General features: G+C 41.5%; 1 protein-coding gene across 2 annotated transcripts in view; it reads right to left on the reverse strand.

The window, feature by feature from the left end:
* Positions 1-17,175, reverse strand: part of ABAT (4-aminobutyrate aminotransferase) — a 142,002-nt gene that overhangs the window by 49,089 nt on the left and 75,738 nt on the right. For both annotated transcript variants that reach the window (XM_037911714.2, XM_043524649.1), the window contains exons 3-5: positions 12,745-12,842; positions 11,884-11,913; positions 10,186-10,303 (exon numbers count right to left, since the gene is read on the reverse strand). In XM_037911714.2, the coding sequence (XP_037767642.1) occupies positions 10,186-10,303; positions 11,884-11,913; positions 12,745-12,842 (246 nt within the window). The remainder of the gene's footprint in view (positions 1-10,185; positions 10,304-11,883; positions 11,914-12,744; positions 12,843-17,175) is intronic.

Here is a 17,175-nt window from a genome sequence, read left to right on the forward strand (position 1 = left end):
TCCTTAAGCAGACTTTAAAAGGTATTGAACTAAAGGAAATGGATGACTCAGGGGACTGGTAACAGGTTAGGGAGTCTTCTACACTTAGGTCACTGGTTTGAACCAGAAAGTAAAGTCCAGAAGTCCTTTCTATCTGCTGGGGGTTTCACTGTGTAGATAGAGGTGAGTTGGTGGGTTTCAGCCCAATTCTAGTCACTCACTATACGAAGGGCACATCTGTAAACAGTTTATAGAGGGTTAATAAAATATGAATAGATGTTATAGACATGAGCAATATGTATTATAGATGGTTGTAACCTATAATACCTCCTGATGTGATTAGCAGCAACTTCTTTATCTCTTGGATTCCATAACACCTAATTATGCATTTATTATGATGTTTATCAATCAGTTATTAATCCATTATAAACTATATATAAATGTACCCTAATATAAAGCATGCCCCAAGTTCTTAGTTCACATCTGTTCATATCGCAAAAGTCATGACGTGCTAAGGACTGGATGGGCACAAATAGTGAACTGCCCCTAAAGATCATCTCTCTGATTCAGATTGGAGGCACACTGACAGGGCAATGTAAATGGGTGCTGCACTTCCACCGTCTGTGCTGTACTTGTTCTGAGAGCAGAGGATTTAAATCTCTGATGCAGTCTATCTGGCACTAAATTCACTTAGCAGTTATATTCTATCATCCTCATCAGTTGACAAGAGGATGGTCTACTACAATTCTGAGAAATTCATCACCTATCAGATAAAATCCTGGATTTATTTCAATCAGCTGCAGAGCTCCATTTTGTCTTTCATTTCTTGAATACTACATTATGAAAAATCAAACTAAGGGTATGTCTTCACTACCAGCCGGATCAGTGGGCAGCGATCAATCCAGCGGGGATCGATTTATCGCGTCTAATCTAGACGTGATAAATCGATCCCCGAGCACTTTCCCATCAACTCCTGTACTCCAGCGCCGTGAGAGGCACAGGCAGAGTCAAAGGGGGAGCGTCAGCAGTCGACTCACCGCGGAGAAGACACCACAGTAAGTTGATCTAAGTACATCGACTTTGTTATTCACGTAGCTGAAGTTGCATAACTTAGATTGATCACCCCAGTATAGATCAGGGCTAAGTGAGACTTGCCAAAGTTCTGTTTTTCATGAACAGGAATGGGGGAAGGAAGAGCCACACTTGACTAGCCGAACAGCCTGGAAAATTTAATTCCAAGCCATACTCTCTTCTATCCTTGAAGCTCACCACTGAAAATTATGTAAAGTATGAGAATGGATATATCAAACATTCCCCCTCCTTCATCTTGGATGGGCATATCATCAAATTCCATTCACTTCCCATAAGTCTCATTTCCATGTTTTAACCCTGCTCCAAGAATGTCACCCAAAGTTGACTGAACTTCATCGCTGTAGACAGCATGCATCCAATTAACTCTTTCCTTCCCATTTCTCATTAGATAGCTACAGTGTGATAACAGAGATGTTCATATAAATCACTTCTGGGTAACAATGTAGTTCAACAAACATACTCACTTTTTTTACAACAAACTGGGAAAGGATTCTTCTAATTTACACTTTGGGGAAGAATTATTACTTGTTTTTTCAGATGTGTAGATGGGATGAAGTTTACCAAAAAGAAGAAAAGAAAGAGAAAAATGGAGGGACGAATTTGACTTAGCTACAATATAGTGACCTAAGCTACCATATACTATGGAAAAATCCAACCCATTTGCTCTGTGCCAGAAGAGGATGCTAGCCATGTGGTATTAAAGATACACAGCAATGGGCAAGTACCATTGTCTACTTAAATCATCTGTTATGGAAGTTTCTTTTCCATTGACTAAGCAAGACCAGCATTTCTCATCTTATTTGTACATTTTAGGTTTCACGTGCAAAGGAGTTCGAGTTGTCAGGTATTTTTCATTATTAAGTTACAGAGTTTTTTGAGATCTTGTACCAAAGGTGATTTTATCCTAAAAGATTTGTTTTCTAATTGGAATAATTTGTGTTTCAAATATTAAGCCATCTCCTTTTGCACATTCCTGATAGGCATCTAAGAACTGATAATGCTCCCATTACTGTGGTAATTACATGCAAAATATGGTGAAGACTAGAACAACTTAAAAAGACAATTAGCATTTAGTACACAATTTGAAAAACAAATTTCTTAAAGGATCTGGACTACATACACCAAGACATATCTTTCATGAATGCCATCACCTGACTCCAGTAATAAGAACAGCCATTGTGGGTCAGACCAAAGGTCCATCTAGCCCAATATCCTGTCTTCCGACAGTGGCCAGTGCCAGGTGCCCCATAGGGAATGGACAGAACAGGTAATCATCAAGTGATCCATCTCCTGTCGCCCATTCCCAGCTTCTGGCAAACAGAGGCTAGGGATACCATCCCTGCCCATCCTGGCTAATAGCCATTGATGGACCTATCCTCCATGAATTTATCTAGTTCTTTTTTGAACCCTGTTATAGTCTTGGCCTTCACAACATCGTCTGGCAAGGAGTTCCACAGGTTGACTGTGCATTGTGTGAAAAAATACTTCCTTTTATTTGTTTTAAACCTGCTGCCTTTTAATTTCATTTGATGGCCCCTAGGTTCTTGTGTTCTGAGAAGTAACACTTCCTTATTTACTTTCTCCACACCAGTCATGATTTTGTAGACCTCTATCATATCCCCCCTTAGTCTTATTAATCTCTCCGCATACGGCAGCAGTTCCATACCCCTAATCATTTTTGCTGCTCTTTTCTGAACCTTTTCCAAGTCCAATATATCTTTTTTGAGATTGGGCAACCACATCTGCATGCTGTATTCAAGATGTGGGTGTACCATGGATTTAAATAGAGGCAATATGATATTTTCTGTCTTATCTATCCTTTTCTTAATGATTTCCAATAAGCATGGCATATGTGCTCCAGACATATATTTCAAATCTAAGGATATACAATAAATGAAAAAATATTTCATATATACTGTAACAACTTTTTGCACATCTACAAGTTAAAAGAACATTAAGGTTGTAAAGTCAAGCACTTTAAAGTTAGCATTAATTCTGGCATTTCCTACCTACAACCTCAATTTGGCCCCCTTGTTTGTATGTATTATGCTACAATTTTTAATTACATAATCACACACTATGTTTTCCCCAGGACCCCTGTGTCATGTGGCAATTTTGTGATGTAGATGAATGAGAGGCTAGCATAATACCAAACTCATTTTCATTTATACAAATCCAGGGTCAAATCCATTTAGATTAGATGTTGTTTAGTGCAGAAACACACACAGTGTCCCCTAAAACCACTCTACTTCCACATTAGAGTCAACTAAATTGATTTCCCAAAAGCGGCCTCAGAGAGAAAGCACGGCAATTGTATTAATGGGAATGAGGTGCAAGTAGTGAGGAGTTCTGGAATGCTATACATTTATTAAGGTGCAATGTGCAAAGCATGTTGTTATTTGACAACATAATTGCAAAAAGATTAACTCAGAGATTTAGGACTTTACAAATGCTGCAATGACTCAACATTGCTAAATTATGGATTCAGAGAAACATGAGGTGGTGACTGAATTATCACAATTTCTATATAGGGTATATCTCCTAGCTTTCTAGTTACCCCAGAACTTTTTGCTGGTGCTCTTCCAACAGAAATATTTCCTTAAACAAGTCAGAAGTAACATGTATACAGTGCAAGTACACTGATCACTCAGTGGTCATAAATCTGCATTCTTTGCAATTGTGCTTGGATCACTGCCTGATTTTCCTTTCCACTGAAATATTTCTCAAAAGTTAACCCAGTTTTCCAGAGTCTGACAACTCCATCCTTCAGTCCTTTGCCCATCAGTCTGCCTGCCACCATAACTTTAAATCAGCACTACAGCTTAATCTTTTATGCAGTTTTATCATATTAGATTCCACAACTGGTTCTTTGCTTCCTTTTCCAATTCTTTGTGGATTGAAGTACAAACTTAAACAACAAAGAAAGAGGAAGTTACTCACCTTGTGCAGTAATGATGGTTCTTCGAGATCTGTGTCCCTATGGGTGCTCCACTTTACGTGTCTGTGTGCCCCTGCACCTTTAATTGGAGATTTTTGGTAGCAGTGTCCCACTGAGCCCACGCATGTGCTCTCCCTCCCTTGTGGTCTGCCTCGAGTCTATTTAGCACTGCACGGGAGAACACCCCCTCACCCCCCACTTCCTTCTCTACCACAGAGCCCTATAGAGAACTCTGAAGTAGAGGGCAGGAGGGTAGGTTGTGGAGCACCCATAGGGACACACATCTCGAAGAACCATTGTTACTGTACAAGGTGAGTAACTTTCCTCTTCTTTGAGTAGTGTCCCTATGGGTGCTCCACTTTAGGTGACTCCTGAGCAGTACCCACCACTGGAGGCTGGGACTTCGGAGTGGAGTCTTTTACTACAGAGAATACTCTGGAGTCGAAGATAGCATCAGCAGGCAAATCTTCAGTGATCGCATAATGTTCTGCGAAAGTATGGGCAGAGGCCCAAGTCGTTGCTCTATAGATTGCTGAAATAGGGGTATCCCTACGGGACGTGATTGAGGTAAAAACTGACCTTGTGGAGTGCCAATGGACTCTGGACAGAAGTAAGTTGTGCCCTTGATAAGTAATTAATGCAACTAGAGACCCATTTTGATAGTCTTTGAGGCGATATCACAGTGCTTTTGGATCTTTCTGTGGACGAAAGGAAGAGTTTAGGAGATTTCCTGAAGTCCTTAGTCCTGTCCAAGTGGAATGCTAATGTCCTTCTAATATCTAGCATATGCACAATTGTCTCCCAGTTGTCACAATGTGGTTTTGGGAAAAACAGGGAGATGGATCTGTTGATTCATATGGAAAGTGCAGAAAAAGTAGGGAGAAACTTGGGATATGGCCTTAGAGTTACTCTGTCTTTAAAAGGAAAAAAAAAAGGCCGTGAATGATGGATGTGCGATCAGGGCCACTATTTCTCCTATGTGCCTAGCTGAGGTGATGGCAATTAGAAATGCTGTCTTCATGGACAGTCTGTGAGAGAGAACAAGTTGCCCTGGACTCGGAGGGAGATCTAGTCAAAGCCAGGCTGGAACGGGTGGTGTCACACGGGGGAAGAGATTCCCAATGCCCTTAAAGAATCTACGCATTAGTGGGTGAGCAAACACCAAGTGGGAAGCCCTTTTCGCTACAAGATGTATCTTAAGGGAGCTGAGTGAGAGTTTAAAATGTAGTGCAAAATCAGAGGGAGGAATGATGAGGTTGGGTCTGTGTGTTTGAAATGACACAAACTTGGAGTCATTTCCATTTTGTAGATAAGTATGTCGAGTGGTCAACTTGTGGTTGTGTTGCAACACATCTTTCCACTCGTCAGAGCATTCTGCCTCTAAGCCTTGGAACTAAGAAGGAGCCAAGCCTGGAGGCGGAGGACCCATGGGTTGGGGTGAAGGGTCAGCCCATTGTTTTGAGAGGGCTGAAGAGAAACAGGAGGGCATATTGCCATCTGTGTCAGGTAAGGGAGCCAGACTTATCATGGTCAAGAGGGGCAATCAGAATAATTCTCGCTTTGTCTTGTTGAATTTTCAACAGAATCTTCGATAGAGTAGGAAACTGAGAAAAGACATACAAGTGGTCCCTGTCCCATGGGAAGATGAGGGCAACTTCCAGTGAATGTTTCCCAAGACCAGTCCTGGAGCAGTAACAAGGATCTTTCTTGTTCCATTAAGTAGCGAAGAGATCCATAGGCAGGGTTCCCCAAAGGGCGGATATATCTTGAAGCACCTCTGAATTCAGTACACACTCATTGTTGTGAGAAAATTCCAACAGACTGTTGGTTGTCACGTTCTGTATCCCTGGTAGATAGACAGCTGAGATGAGCACACTGTGAAGGGTGCATCAATTCCAAAGTTTGAGTGCTTTCTTGTAGAGGGAGGAAGATCTGGCAGTTCCTTGTCTGTTTATACAAAACATACAGGTAACATTAAGTCCATCATGACCTTTGTGTGTTGGTTTTGAAGAAAGGCAGAGTGTGCGCACAGGCACTCCTGACAGCACTTAGCCCCAAAAGAGTGATATGGAAGGTCATTTCTGTTGAAGGCCATTTGTCCTGAACCTTGTTGTTGTGTAGGTGAGCTCCCCAGCGTATTAGGGAGACATGTGTACCAGGGTGGTGAATGTGGGTAGTGAGAGGAGCGCTCTCACTCGTACTGCATCAGGTTGGTGCTGATAAAGTCCAGCCACTGTACCAGGGTTAGTATGCCACTACAAAGAAAAGAACCTTGGAGAATACCCTGTGTGGAGCAGTCTGTACTGATAATGATCCTGCCCCAAAGGTAAGCAGTAGGAAATCTCCTGTACGATGGTTGTATTGAGATATGGAAGTAGGCACCCTGTGGTTCAGGGCTAGAAATCAATCTCTTTGCTCTAGAGCGGGTCCTAACTTCTGTGAAGTAGGGTAAGGTGACTTCTGAGTGGCGTGACAGGTGTACAGATGGCAGCTGATGCTGTAAGTTATCATTGTTCAGGCCCTCGACCAGCTCATCAAAAGTGCTTATAAGAGGCAGTTTGAGAGGTCACGGACTGGGATGCAGACTGTTCCCACTTTTGAGCCCTGGGCCTCTTAAACTGTGGCTCATAACAGCATTGAGATGGTGGGTATTGAGAAGATTGTGACCTGTGGTCTGGTTGAGAGGTATATCTTCTCTTCTGTCTCACAGTGTAGATTCCTAAGGAGTGTAATGTGGTCCGAGAATCCTTCAGGATGTGGAGAGAAAATCTGTCTTCTCCACAAAGAGTTCAGCCCTTCAAACTGGAATTCTGTAGCTCTTTGGGCAATCTAGAGAGATGTAGCCAACAACCACAAAAACCAGAACCCGCCTCAGTACCACTGTCATGGAGATTGGGTGGGCAGCTGTAACAGCTACATCAGGTGGTGTGTCTAGGACCAGTCTGGCTATTAACTGACCATCTCTAAGAATGGTCTGAATCTGTTCTTTTTGTGTTTCCAGAAATGTTCCAGAAACATACTGGGTTTCCCATGATTAATAAAATTGTATTTTGCCATGACAGTTTGGTAATTTAGGACTCTAAACCGTAATGTTGTCGATGAATACCCCATCTTGCCAAGGCTGATCGTATGGAGTTGACTTGGCATTATGTTGCTTGCTTCGTGCATTAACCACATCCACTATGATTGAGTTGGGTTGCAGATGTTGAAAAACAAAGTCTGCCTCTTTGGGTAGAGATGTAGGGTTGTTTTTGTTTACACTCTGTTGCAGGTTGGTGCAATGGAGGCTGGTGTCTGCCAGATGACTTTGGTAGGATCTAGAATCACCTCATTAATTGGGAGGACAATTCTAGATGAGAAGGTGGTGTGCAGAATATCCACCAACTTGTGATGTGTATCTGCCACCTCCTGTAGGGGAATCTGGAGCTCGTCTGCCATCCTCTTGGTAAGATCCAGAAAGTTCTTAAAATCTTCACCTAGTAATGAGAGGTGGGCAGCACAGCCTCATCTGGGAAGGATGGGGAGAAGTGTGCTAGAGAGGTAGCTTCCTCTTTGGGTAGTTTTTTCAGAACAGGAAAAAAGATTCTCCTACCCTGGCTCAAGTGCTCTGGACAGCCAGGCTGTAGAAAACCATCTGGTGTACTCTCCCTGAGAGACACCAGGGATGGTCGCGACATGTGTGTGTACATCGCCAAAGAGTTACAACATGGCCTTGAGGGATAGAGGGAGGAAGGCAGGCATGGGCGGTGGGCTTACCTCAAGGGGCCCATACCGCAATTGTAGGTTGGCTTGACGGAATTGGGGAGGACCCTTGTCGTGTGATGGTGGGCCACGATGAGGGGCTAGGGAATGATCTCCTCCTGGCCAGTGCCAGATTTGTCAGTGGGCAAGGGTGCCGCTGACTGGGGTATAGGCAGTATACAGCCCGGTGCCAAGAGCGATTCTGGGTGTCGGGATGTGCTCGATACCGGGGTCCTGGTACCACGTAATGGGGATTGTGGTTCTTCCATAATCATCAGGTCTCCAGGGTACCAGAGCTCATGGAGTACCATGGGTTCCTTTGGTACCACAGAGGAGTGTCTGTGGATGTTGTCGGTACCGATAGTTGGGCAGAGCACTCCCTACATGAGAGTTTTGTTGTGCCCAGTACAGAAAGATTGTTGGTGCCATTATTTTAGAGATGGTACAGTAATTGTCTCTCCGTGGGTACTGAGGCCACAGGTCTCCAGAGTATCAGAGCACGTGTGTTACCATGGGCTGATGTGGTATCACAGAGGAGTGTCTGTAGTGTCAGCAAAGAGTTCTGTGGCACCTTATAGATTAACAGACGTATTGGAGCATAAGCTTGTGTGGGTGAATACCCACTTCGTCATGTGGGCCCTTCTATCAGGGCCTGAGCCTCTCCTCAGCTCCCCCAAGCCTGCCCAGCACTGCGCTGTCCTGGGTGCTGGTCTCCTTTGCTCAGGAGACAGACCTTCTCCCTTGAAGGTCTGGGAGAGACTGCCTGCTCCCTTCCTGGGCAGCCTTTATATAGGGCCTAGCCTAGCCCTGATTGGCTGGCTGTAATACTGGCCCTGATTGGCTCTCTAACAGGCCCTCCCTGATTGACTGCCACCTTGCGCAGCCACTCTGGCCTGTTGTAGCCCAATCTGGCATAGTGGTGGGGCACCGCCACACCTCAAAGTCCAATCAAATTAATGCAGCCTACGCATCTGGAAGCTACATATTTGCACTGTTTTCAAAAGAGGCTATGAAATGGCAAACTTTTAAATTAAATGTTTTGACAACAATGCTTAGCTCTTATATGGTGTTTTCCATCTTCTACAATCTTTACAAACATTAAACAGAAATGCTATCTGCTATTTCAGTCCCAGTTCAGGTCAGCAATATTAAGTGGACCAGCAGCCATAGAAGATGAAAGTGGTATTAAAATACTGAATTCATTGCATCCAAAAGAACCTTTATTTTAGTGAATTTAGATGAACGGTGCCAACTTGACAGCCCTAGATAGCAAACTCTTCCATCCACTGTATAATGCAGTAGGGGTACAGCAAGCTTTCCCTGCACTTCCCATCAATGTGCCACAGTAGTGGCCCAGATGTACCACCTCTAAGGATGGGAGTGAGGTTCAGTTCTCATTTCCATTTAGCCTCTCTGCTGAGAGTGTCAACAGGAGGACAGTTAGAGGTAGTTTCTCCAGTGTAGACACCTGTCCTCTAGGACCTGGGTCAAGATAAGCAACCAGTTGGCATATGCTAATAACTTTGGTTAATGCATCTGACCTTTCAAACTGGAGGGTAAATACTTCCTCTACTATTCTAAACCTCCAGACTCACTCCCCAGGTGACCTTTTACAAAAGTATGTTAGGGGACCAAAACAGCAAGAGAAAGTAGTCATGAACCTGACTATTGGCAATACAAGACTTGATTTAAACAACATCGTTGGATTCTCTCAAGTGTAATGATGTGCAAACATATCTACCAAGTCCATATAGGATGACCTAGCTTAAATACTTTAGAACCAAATTGTTTCAATTGCTGTGATCAACATAAACAATGTACAAAGTGGGCTAGCACTGATCAGGTACATGATAACACCAAGGGAACTCTGCAGGGCTAGCCCCACAGTATGCCAATAATGTATTTCATCACACAGACTCATAAGGAACTAAAGAAAATGGATTTCAGACGCAACATGTTTGGTATCTACAGAAGAGAGATGTGAGGATAAGAATGCCTTCAAATGAATGTGTTTTGTCTGCAGTTGGGAAGAGGTTGAGTGGGAGGACAGTCTTTGTCTCAGAAGGGCAGCTGTGTCTTTAAGGCAATATGCTTGCTCAAATATTGCATTTAGGCCATTAAATTTAATAAGAAACTTGTTTTAAAAGTTATAGAACCCTCCACCCCCCGTGATTCAATCCAAGACTAATATTATGGCTCCTTCTGGGTCCCAATATATGCTTCAAGTGAGCCATGTGTATGAATCCTAAAGCAGATCCTCCAGCTATATAGAGATGCAGTTATGGAATATAGAGCAGTGAAGCACTGTGACTGCAATGAGGCATACATGGTGTCAGCTATTTCACTGTTAATCAATCAGCTTCTCCAGCAGAGATTGAGAGAGAAAGGAGCAGTTCCATAGCAAACCAAGAGCTTTAGCGCAATCTGGCTCTTACCTATTGGGATGGATGAAATCTGAGAGTAGAGATCCAGCATGCGGTTGCCATCTACGTCTACAAGGTAGTTCCCTCGGCTCTCTTGATAATTGCAAAAAAAGTGCACAGCTTCTGCATTCTTACAGGAAAAAATAAACCAATAAATCTAGTAAGTGGCAGAATATTCAGTTCAATCTGGAGACAGTAAATGGGGGACATATACAGTAAAACCTTTTAAAAAGTATTGATAAAATACAAACATACACATCTCTGTTGTATGGAAATTAAGTTTACTGTAGCCTCTCACAAAAATGGGATTTTAATAAGAAGTGCAGTATTCTGGAACAGAATGCAGTACAGTATTTCACACCTCCTCATCGAAGGCTCTCAAGGTGTTTTACAAGCATCAGTGAATTAAATGAAGATAATGATTTGCCCAAGGTCAAATACTGAGTCAGTAGCAGAACAGAGAATAAAACACAGTATTCCTGACTCAATCTGTTCCTCTAATAGTCCGCACACACACACTGTGTGCATGTGGTCTTGCATGTGCCGGTTGGTGAGTAAAGTTGAACTGCAAGGGTATGGTTTCTGCAGATAAATCAAGTGTGCACATTGCAGAATTGCTCTTTTGGTCAAGGAAATATATAGTTATACTGACATACTTTTAAGATCAAAGATTCCTATGCTCATATCCTCTGCTTAATAGCAATTAAAAAAATCACCACATTCAGTCAGAATCCCTAAAGAGGTAAATAATAAACAATAGGGTACACTGACTTCACAAAACATTTCAGCATTTTAAAACCGTTATAGAGTTATTTTATATTAAACATTGTACAATAATTTAACCATAAAATACTACTGTCACAATTCAGGGCAATTACACCTGTATTCCCCCTTCAGTGGCCCAATCCCCTGTGTTACTCCCAGCAATGACAGTCTGCCTAAACAAACCTGCTTGCTTTCTCTTCAGACACTGATAACAGACTTATTGCTACAGTTATAAGTAACATACAACTCTTTTTAAGCAAGCCTACTTTATTCTTAAGGTAAAAAGCATTACAGAGAAAACATCATAAAAACAATAAAAGAACCTACACACATGCTAAGAAGCTAACCAGAGACCACCACAACTCTAACACGGCCTCAGGCAAGAGCAGTCTTTCAACACCCCACCCTCGGGGTTCCTTGTGGTTACAAGTTCATGACAGCTTCAGCTCAGAACAAGCACAGTTTTATAGGCCCCAGTAAGTTAAGTTCTTCCAATCCTTCCCTAAGGATGCGGCCTGCTGTGGACCAGAGGTCCTTTCCATTGGCTGTCACTCTTTGGAGAAGTCAGTTTGAACTAGTATGTGTGTGTCCGGGGGGTGGGGAAATGGCTTCAAAGGCTGATCATGGAGGAAGTATATTAGCATCCCCTCCTTATTTGAAACAGTACATACAATGCCACAGTAACACATACACAATTGCATTTGTAATACAGTTTACCCCAAAGGTATTAACCCCAATTCAATAATGTTTAACTTTATTCAATAAAGTTTATCTTCATTCCATGAGGTTTGTTCAGTATATTATAGGATATTGTTAGTCTGTTACAACTACTCCTAGATTTAAATTTTTTGCCTAGTTTTGCATTATGAATCTAAAGCTAGAAAATCTGGTTTTAAAATGGAAATGCTGAGAGATTGGCAGCAAAAAATAAACTTGATGAGTTACCTGAATTCCATTTAGCTGTTTCATTAACTCCTGAAAGAAAATAATAAAAAAATCAAGAGCATGATAAACATAGTTTGTACACTTCAACTGAACTGCTTTAGTGATTTCTATTAAACACTTGACTCCGTCAGAAGGAAATAATGTCCAGCTACTTGAAACCCTCATGTCACTTGCAAAACTAAAGTATCAATTTGTAATCAGCACAATCAGTTCTGTGCTGGGAGACAAGCAAATACACTTTGCTTTCCTGCAGATGGAAGGTTTCATTAGATTCACTTGCTTCTAATTCTTAATACTAGCAGCAGATATTAAGAAACCAGGAGGTTAGACACAAAGGGCAAAATCTCCTCTCTGATCAGCCATTGCAAATCTTTACTCAGATACTCTGCCATCTCCCCAGCAGCTTCTTTAGTTGCCCCTCCCCAACATTTTGCGGGCCCTGGTACAATGGTACCACTTGCACCATTGAAGTTACACTACTGAAGCAGAACTTTACCGGTGAGATCTTTCATGCAGATCTGGGAGGAGAGTTTTGTCTTAAAATATTTTGACAGACAGACAACCTGACATTTGCCTAACTCTTTTCGTAATCTGATCTAAGTGTGTGCACAGTTATTTTCTTGCTGCTGGGAATTCCACCCATTGGTGTTCTTTAGTGTTGTTTCTTCCATTTTAGTCTGTCATTCTGGGGGTCTTGAAAGAAAATGGATTCTCTGTATTGTGTAATCATATTTATTTAGGATAACAATAATCTTTAGCTCCCGGTTTTTATATATCAGGCCTGGTACTGTGTTTTGGTCAATCAAAATATGGCTATAGGGGTGGGGGTGTGACTAAAACCACCTCACTTTGTGAACTTACTCTGGACCTAGGCCCAGGAACTTCTGTCTTCATTAATGGTCCATCATAATCAAAGTCCACATCAATTTTAGCTGCAGTCTGACTGATCAATCTGTGCCCTGTAAGAAATAAAAACAATGAAAAAACTAAATTACAAACTCCCCCCTAAATAAAAATATCCGATTCTTCTTCTTTATAAGAATATCCAATAGCTGAGGACATATGTGTTGTACTCTGTGAAGAAAACTTTCAGGGCCTGATTCGGATCTTGTACCAATGTAAATTAGGAGCAACTTCAAGGAAGACAGTAGCATTATCCCAGTACAAGTGAGATCAGAAATGGGCCTCCCTAGCTCTTCACTAGAGAAGAGGAGACAGTCTACTGTTTAGAGAAGGGGGAACGGGAGTCAGGAATCTTAGGTTCTATTTCCATCTCTGTTACCGACTTGATGTGTTACATTGAGCAAGTCTATCCCTGGACTCCCATCTGTAAGATGAAGGTGATTCACTACCTGCAGAAGCACAGTGACCATTTGAAAATTCCCATGAAATCCTCAAATGAAAGGTCTTACGGTATGCTTAGTAATAATTCTAAGGATGTAAAAGAAGATGTATACCTCAGAAAAGAAAAATGGCTTTGTTAAACAAATGAATACTGCATGACTAAGACAGCATGCACTGCAGCTCAGAGAGCTAGGTCATATTGTGGTTATCTTTATTCTGACCTATGGGTAGACTGCTGCTCTGCAGCCATGCGTGTAATGGAGGAAAGATAACAGACCTGACATCTCTAATGAAGCAGAAAGGCAGAAAACTACCATGCTTCATCAGTAATAGACTGCTCCAGTTTTTTAAAGGAACTTCTGAAAAATATAGGATTTGCGTGTGGTTTTAAAGGATGTAGAAAATAGCTTTTTCTGTTGTCCTCACCAAAACTGTAAGGTTTAATATTCAAGAGTAAAACAGTTCACAAGATACAATCTAAGCGGTATTTCCTGAGTAAAATCTGAGGCGTTCACATGTGATGAAAAAGAGCAAGGCAAATCTTGTAGGATCTTAAGGTTTTTAAACTTACATCACATTCAAGGAAACATAATCAGTGGAGTTTCTGGTCAAGGGTCCACATTAATTTCCTGTATGTACTGACATGGACACAAAATATTCAGAGTGCTAAAGTACGTAATAAGCAGTACTTACAGACCAAAAGTGTTAAGCAAAGTAAACTTTGCAAATCTGATACTGCTAACTGTTAGCAGTGAGATAAGCGTGCTTTACATTTGTGATGCTCTGTACAAACACTGATCAATCAATCAATCAGTCCTTACCAACACAGTATCCTCCTCTTACACATATCAGTCCACAGATTATTTGTAGACCATACCCCTAAAATCATTCCATCAATTTGCAGGATATATTCCAAAATGTTTAATAAATACCAACTTCCCTAAAAATAGCTAGATCATATTATACATACATGGGACTTTATCCAAGAATACCGACAACTGTCACAAATACTGAGAATTACTTCACTGAACGTCTGATGTAAAACATTAAGTGCATATTCAGAGTGAGTATAAAATGCATTTGTTGTGAATTTTTCTATGATCCTGTCAGAAGGCAGATTAATGAACTGCAACAATTTAGCACTAGAGGATATTTAAAGCGATACATACTCTGAGGAATCCCTCACCATGTTCAGGGATGCAGGCCAAAACAGTTTAAATGTTACATTTTTCCAGATTATAATTTGACACTTCACAATTTAAAAAAAAAAAAAAATCACTTTATTTATTTATTTATTTATTTATTTATTATCTCCTGTCACTTAAGAGCAGGGTGCCTAAAGTCAAGAAACAAAGGGATACAGTACCAAGGTAGGAGCCTGAAGGCCACACATGGGATTGATTAGTTTCCCATCGGAAACAGAGTCTTTCCACTGTCTTTATTAGGAGTTGGATTAGCTTCCAGTTCCTAAACCCTCCCAGTTCCCAAGGGGCAAACTACCCTGTTACACTTGGACCTAGCCATGTTAAATTCTAAACATGCATGTTTGTACTCTCCATTTAAGGAGAGTACAGATGCCAGAGCATTATCAGGGAACCAAGAAAAAAAAAAACAACAAGCTTGTCTCTGTACTCTTCAACTACAGCAAAATTATTAACTGTACAACCAAACTAACATTCTCATCCACAATTTTTGGCTGCACGGTACCCAAGGGCCATTCCCCAGAAAATTATCTCCTGTAAATTAATCTCGATTGGTGTAATTGATTCAGCGTTTTAGTAGCACCACACCTATACCAGGTTGATATGTGGAAAATGGACACTAGACGGATTCATCAGAGCACAGGTAGAAGTTACCATTCAACAATATCACATTGAGTGCCAGGAACAGATCTGCCAATCACCCCTAAAGTGAAACACAACAGAATGTACCAGAGCTCCAGAAAGATAAACATATGGGAAGGCAGGCAAATGCCGAGGTATGTGGAAAGCATCCTGTAGCAGAGTGCAGTATTATCAGCTGTCTAACCCTCTACTTTTCTGCAGATAAATTATATTGTGGAAAAATAAAACAGAATTCCACAGCTCACTTTCCCCCCACAAGATTTTAGATTCAGAAGGGGCTTGAGAAGCTTATTAGAGTCATTTTGCTTGAAATAAATATTTAGTAAAAGAAATAATGGAGGGAATCTCACATCTGCAATTCTCAGCAGAGTGCATTTGAATTTTGAACAGAACTATTTGGCCAAGATTTTCAGAAATGACTTAATTTTATATGCCTCAGTTTTTGGGTGCCCAGCTTGAGACACCTTAAAGAGGTCTGATTTTCAAAAAGGGGAGAGCACCCAGCCTCTGATTGGCAGCCACGTTTAAGTAATCTCTAGCTGAGTACTCAATTGCTGCTCACTTTGGAAAATTTTGGCCACAGACTACAATTATTCTCATCAGTTTTAATTCTGAGTGCTAAACCTTAGTTTAAGTGACAACACCATAAAGAAGTGCATTATTAATGAGCTTTGTTTGGAAAGCAATGTCACTCCATTTTTGTGCCATTCCTGTTTAGCAGTGGTATAAATAGTGGGCTGTATGACAAAGTAGTCTCATCAGAGAAGTTACTGGATATAAGAGTTCTGAAGCTCATTAAAAGCAACACAATTCATAGCTGATAAGGGCTGTACATTTAGCAGCTCAGCTATAAAGTCAAAAAGATTAAAAGGCAGAGAAGAGACTAAAATAATCTTTAATTTTGCCCTCAGAGAATGAGATCACAATGTACCCTATGACACAAATTTATCCTCTCTTCCTCCAGCTCTGCAGTTTTCATTGGCAGATAGCTCTATTTCTCTTCCCTCAGTCTCACCACACCATCCAAACATCTATTTGCTGCCTTGGTCTCTCCTTCAGTCTGAGCTGCCCTTTCTCTGTGCAGGAACACATCACCTATTTCAAAGACAAGATCCTCTGCAGTCTCCCTCCCCAATTCCCTTTTCCTCCTACCCAGTGTCACTACACCTATTCTTATTTGCCCCAGCCTATGTATCCAATCCAGTTTTTTACAACTTTCAACAAACAGCCAATTAGCTTGTCATAAATGTAAAGGGAAGGGTAAACCCCTTTAAAATCCCTCCTGGCCAGAGGAAAAATCCTCTCATCTGTAAAGGGTTAAGAAACTAAAGGTAACCTCGCTGGCACCTGACCAAAATGACCAATGAGGAGACAAGATACTTTCAAAAGCTGGGAGGAGGGAGAGAAACAAAGGGTCTGTGTCTGTTGGTATGCTGCTTTGCCGGGGATAGAACAGGAATGGAGTCTTAGAACTTTTAGTAAGTAATCTAGCTAGGTATGTTTTAGATTATGATTTCTTTAAATGGCTGAGAAAAGAATTGTGCTGAATAGAATGACTATTTCTGTCTGTGTGTCTTTTTTGTAACTTAAGGTTTTGCCTAGAGGGATTCTCTGTGTTTTGAATCTAAATTACCCTGTAAGGTATTTACCATCCTGATTTTACAGAGGTGATTCCTTTTTACTTCTATTAAAAGTCTTCTTGTAAGGAAACAATGCTTTTTCATTGTTCTAAGATCCAAGGGTTTGGGTCTGTGGTCACCTATGCAAATTGGTGAGGATTTTTACCAAACCTTCCCCAGGAAGTGGGGTGCAAGGGTTGGGAGGATTTTGGGAAGAAAGACGTGTCCAAACTACGTTTTCTCTGGAACCCAGATAAAGTTTGGTGGTGGCAGTGGAAGTCCAGGGGCAAAGGGTAAAATAGTTTGTACCTTGGGGAAGTTTTAACCTAAGCTGGTAAAAGTAAGCTTAGGAGGTTTTCATGCAGGTCCCCACATCTGTACCCTAGAGTTCAGAGTGGGGAAGGAACTTTGACGTGGGGGAAGGACCGAACTGGCCCTCCGACCTGGACCACTGCCTTTCTGGTGACCAGGGCGAGGCTGTCTGA

Source organism: Chelonia mydas, chromosome 10 (assembly GCF_015237465.2).
Source record: "Chelonia mydas isolate rCheMyd1 chromosome 10, rCheMyd1.pri.v2, whole genome shotgun sequence".
Classification (NCBI taxonomy): domain Eukaryota; kingdom Metazoa; phylum Chordata; order Testudines; family Cheloniidae; genus Chelonia; species Chelonia mydas.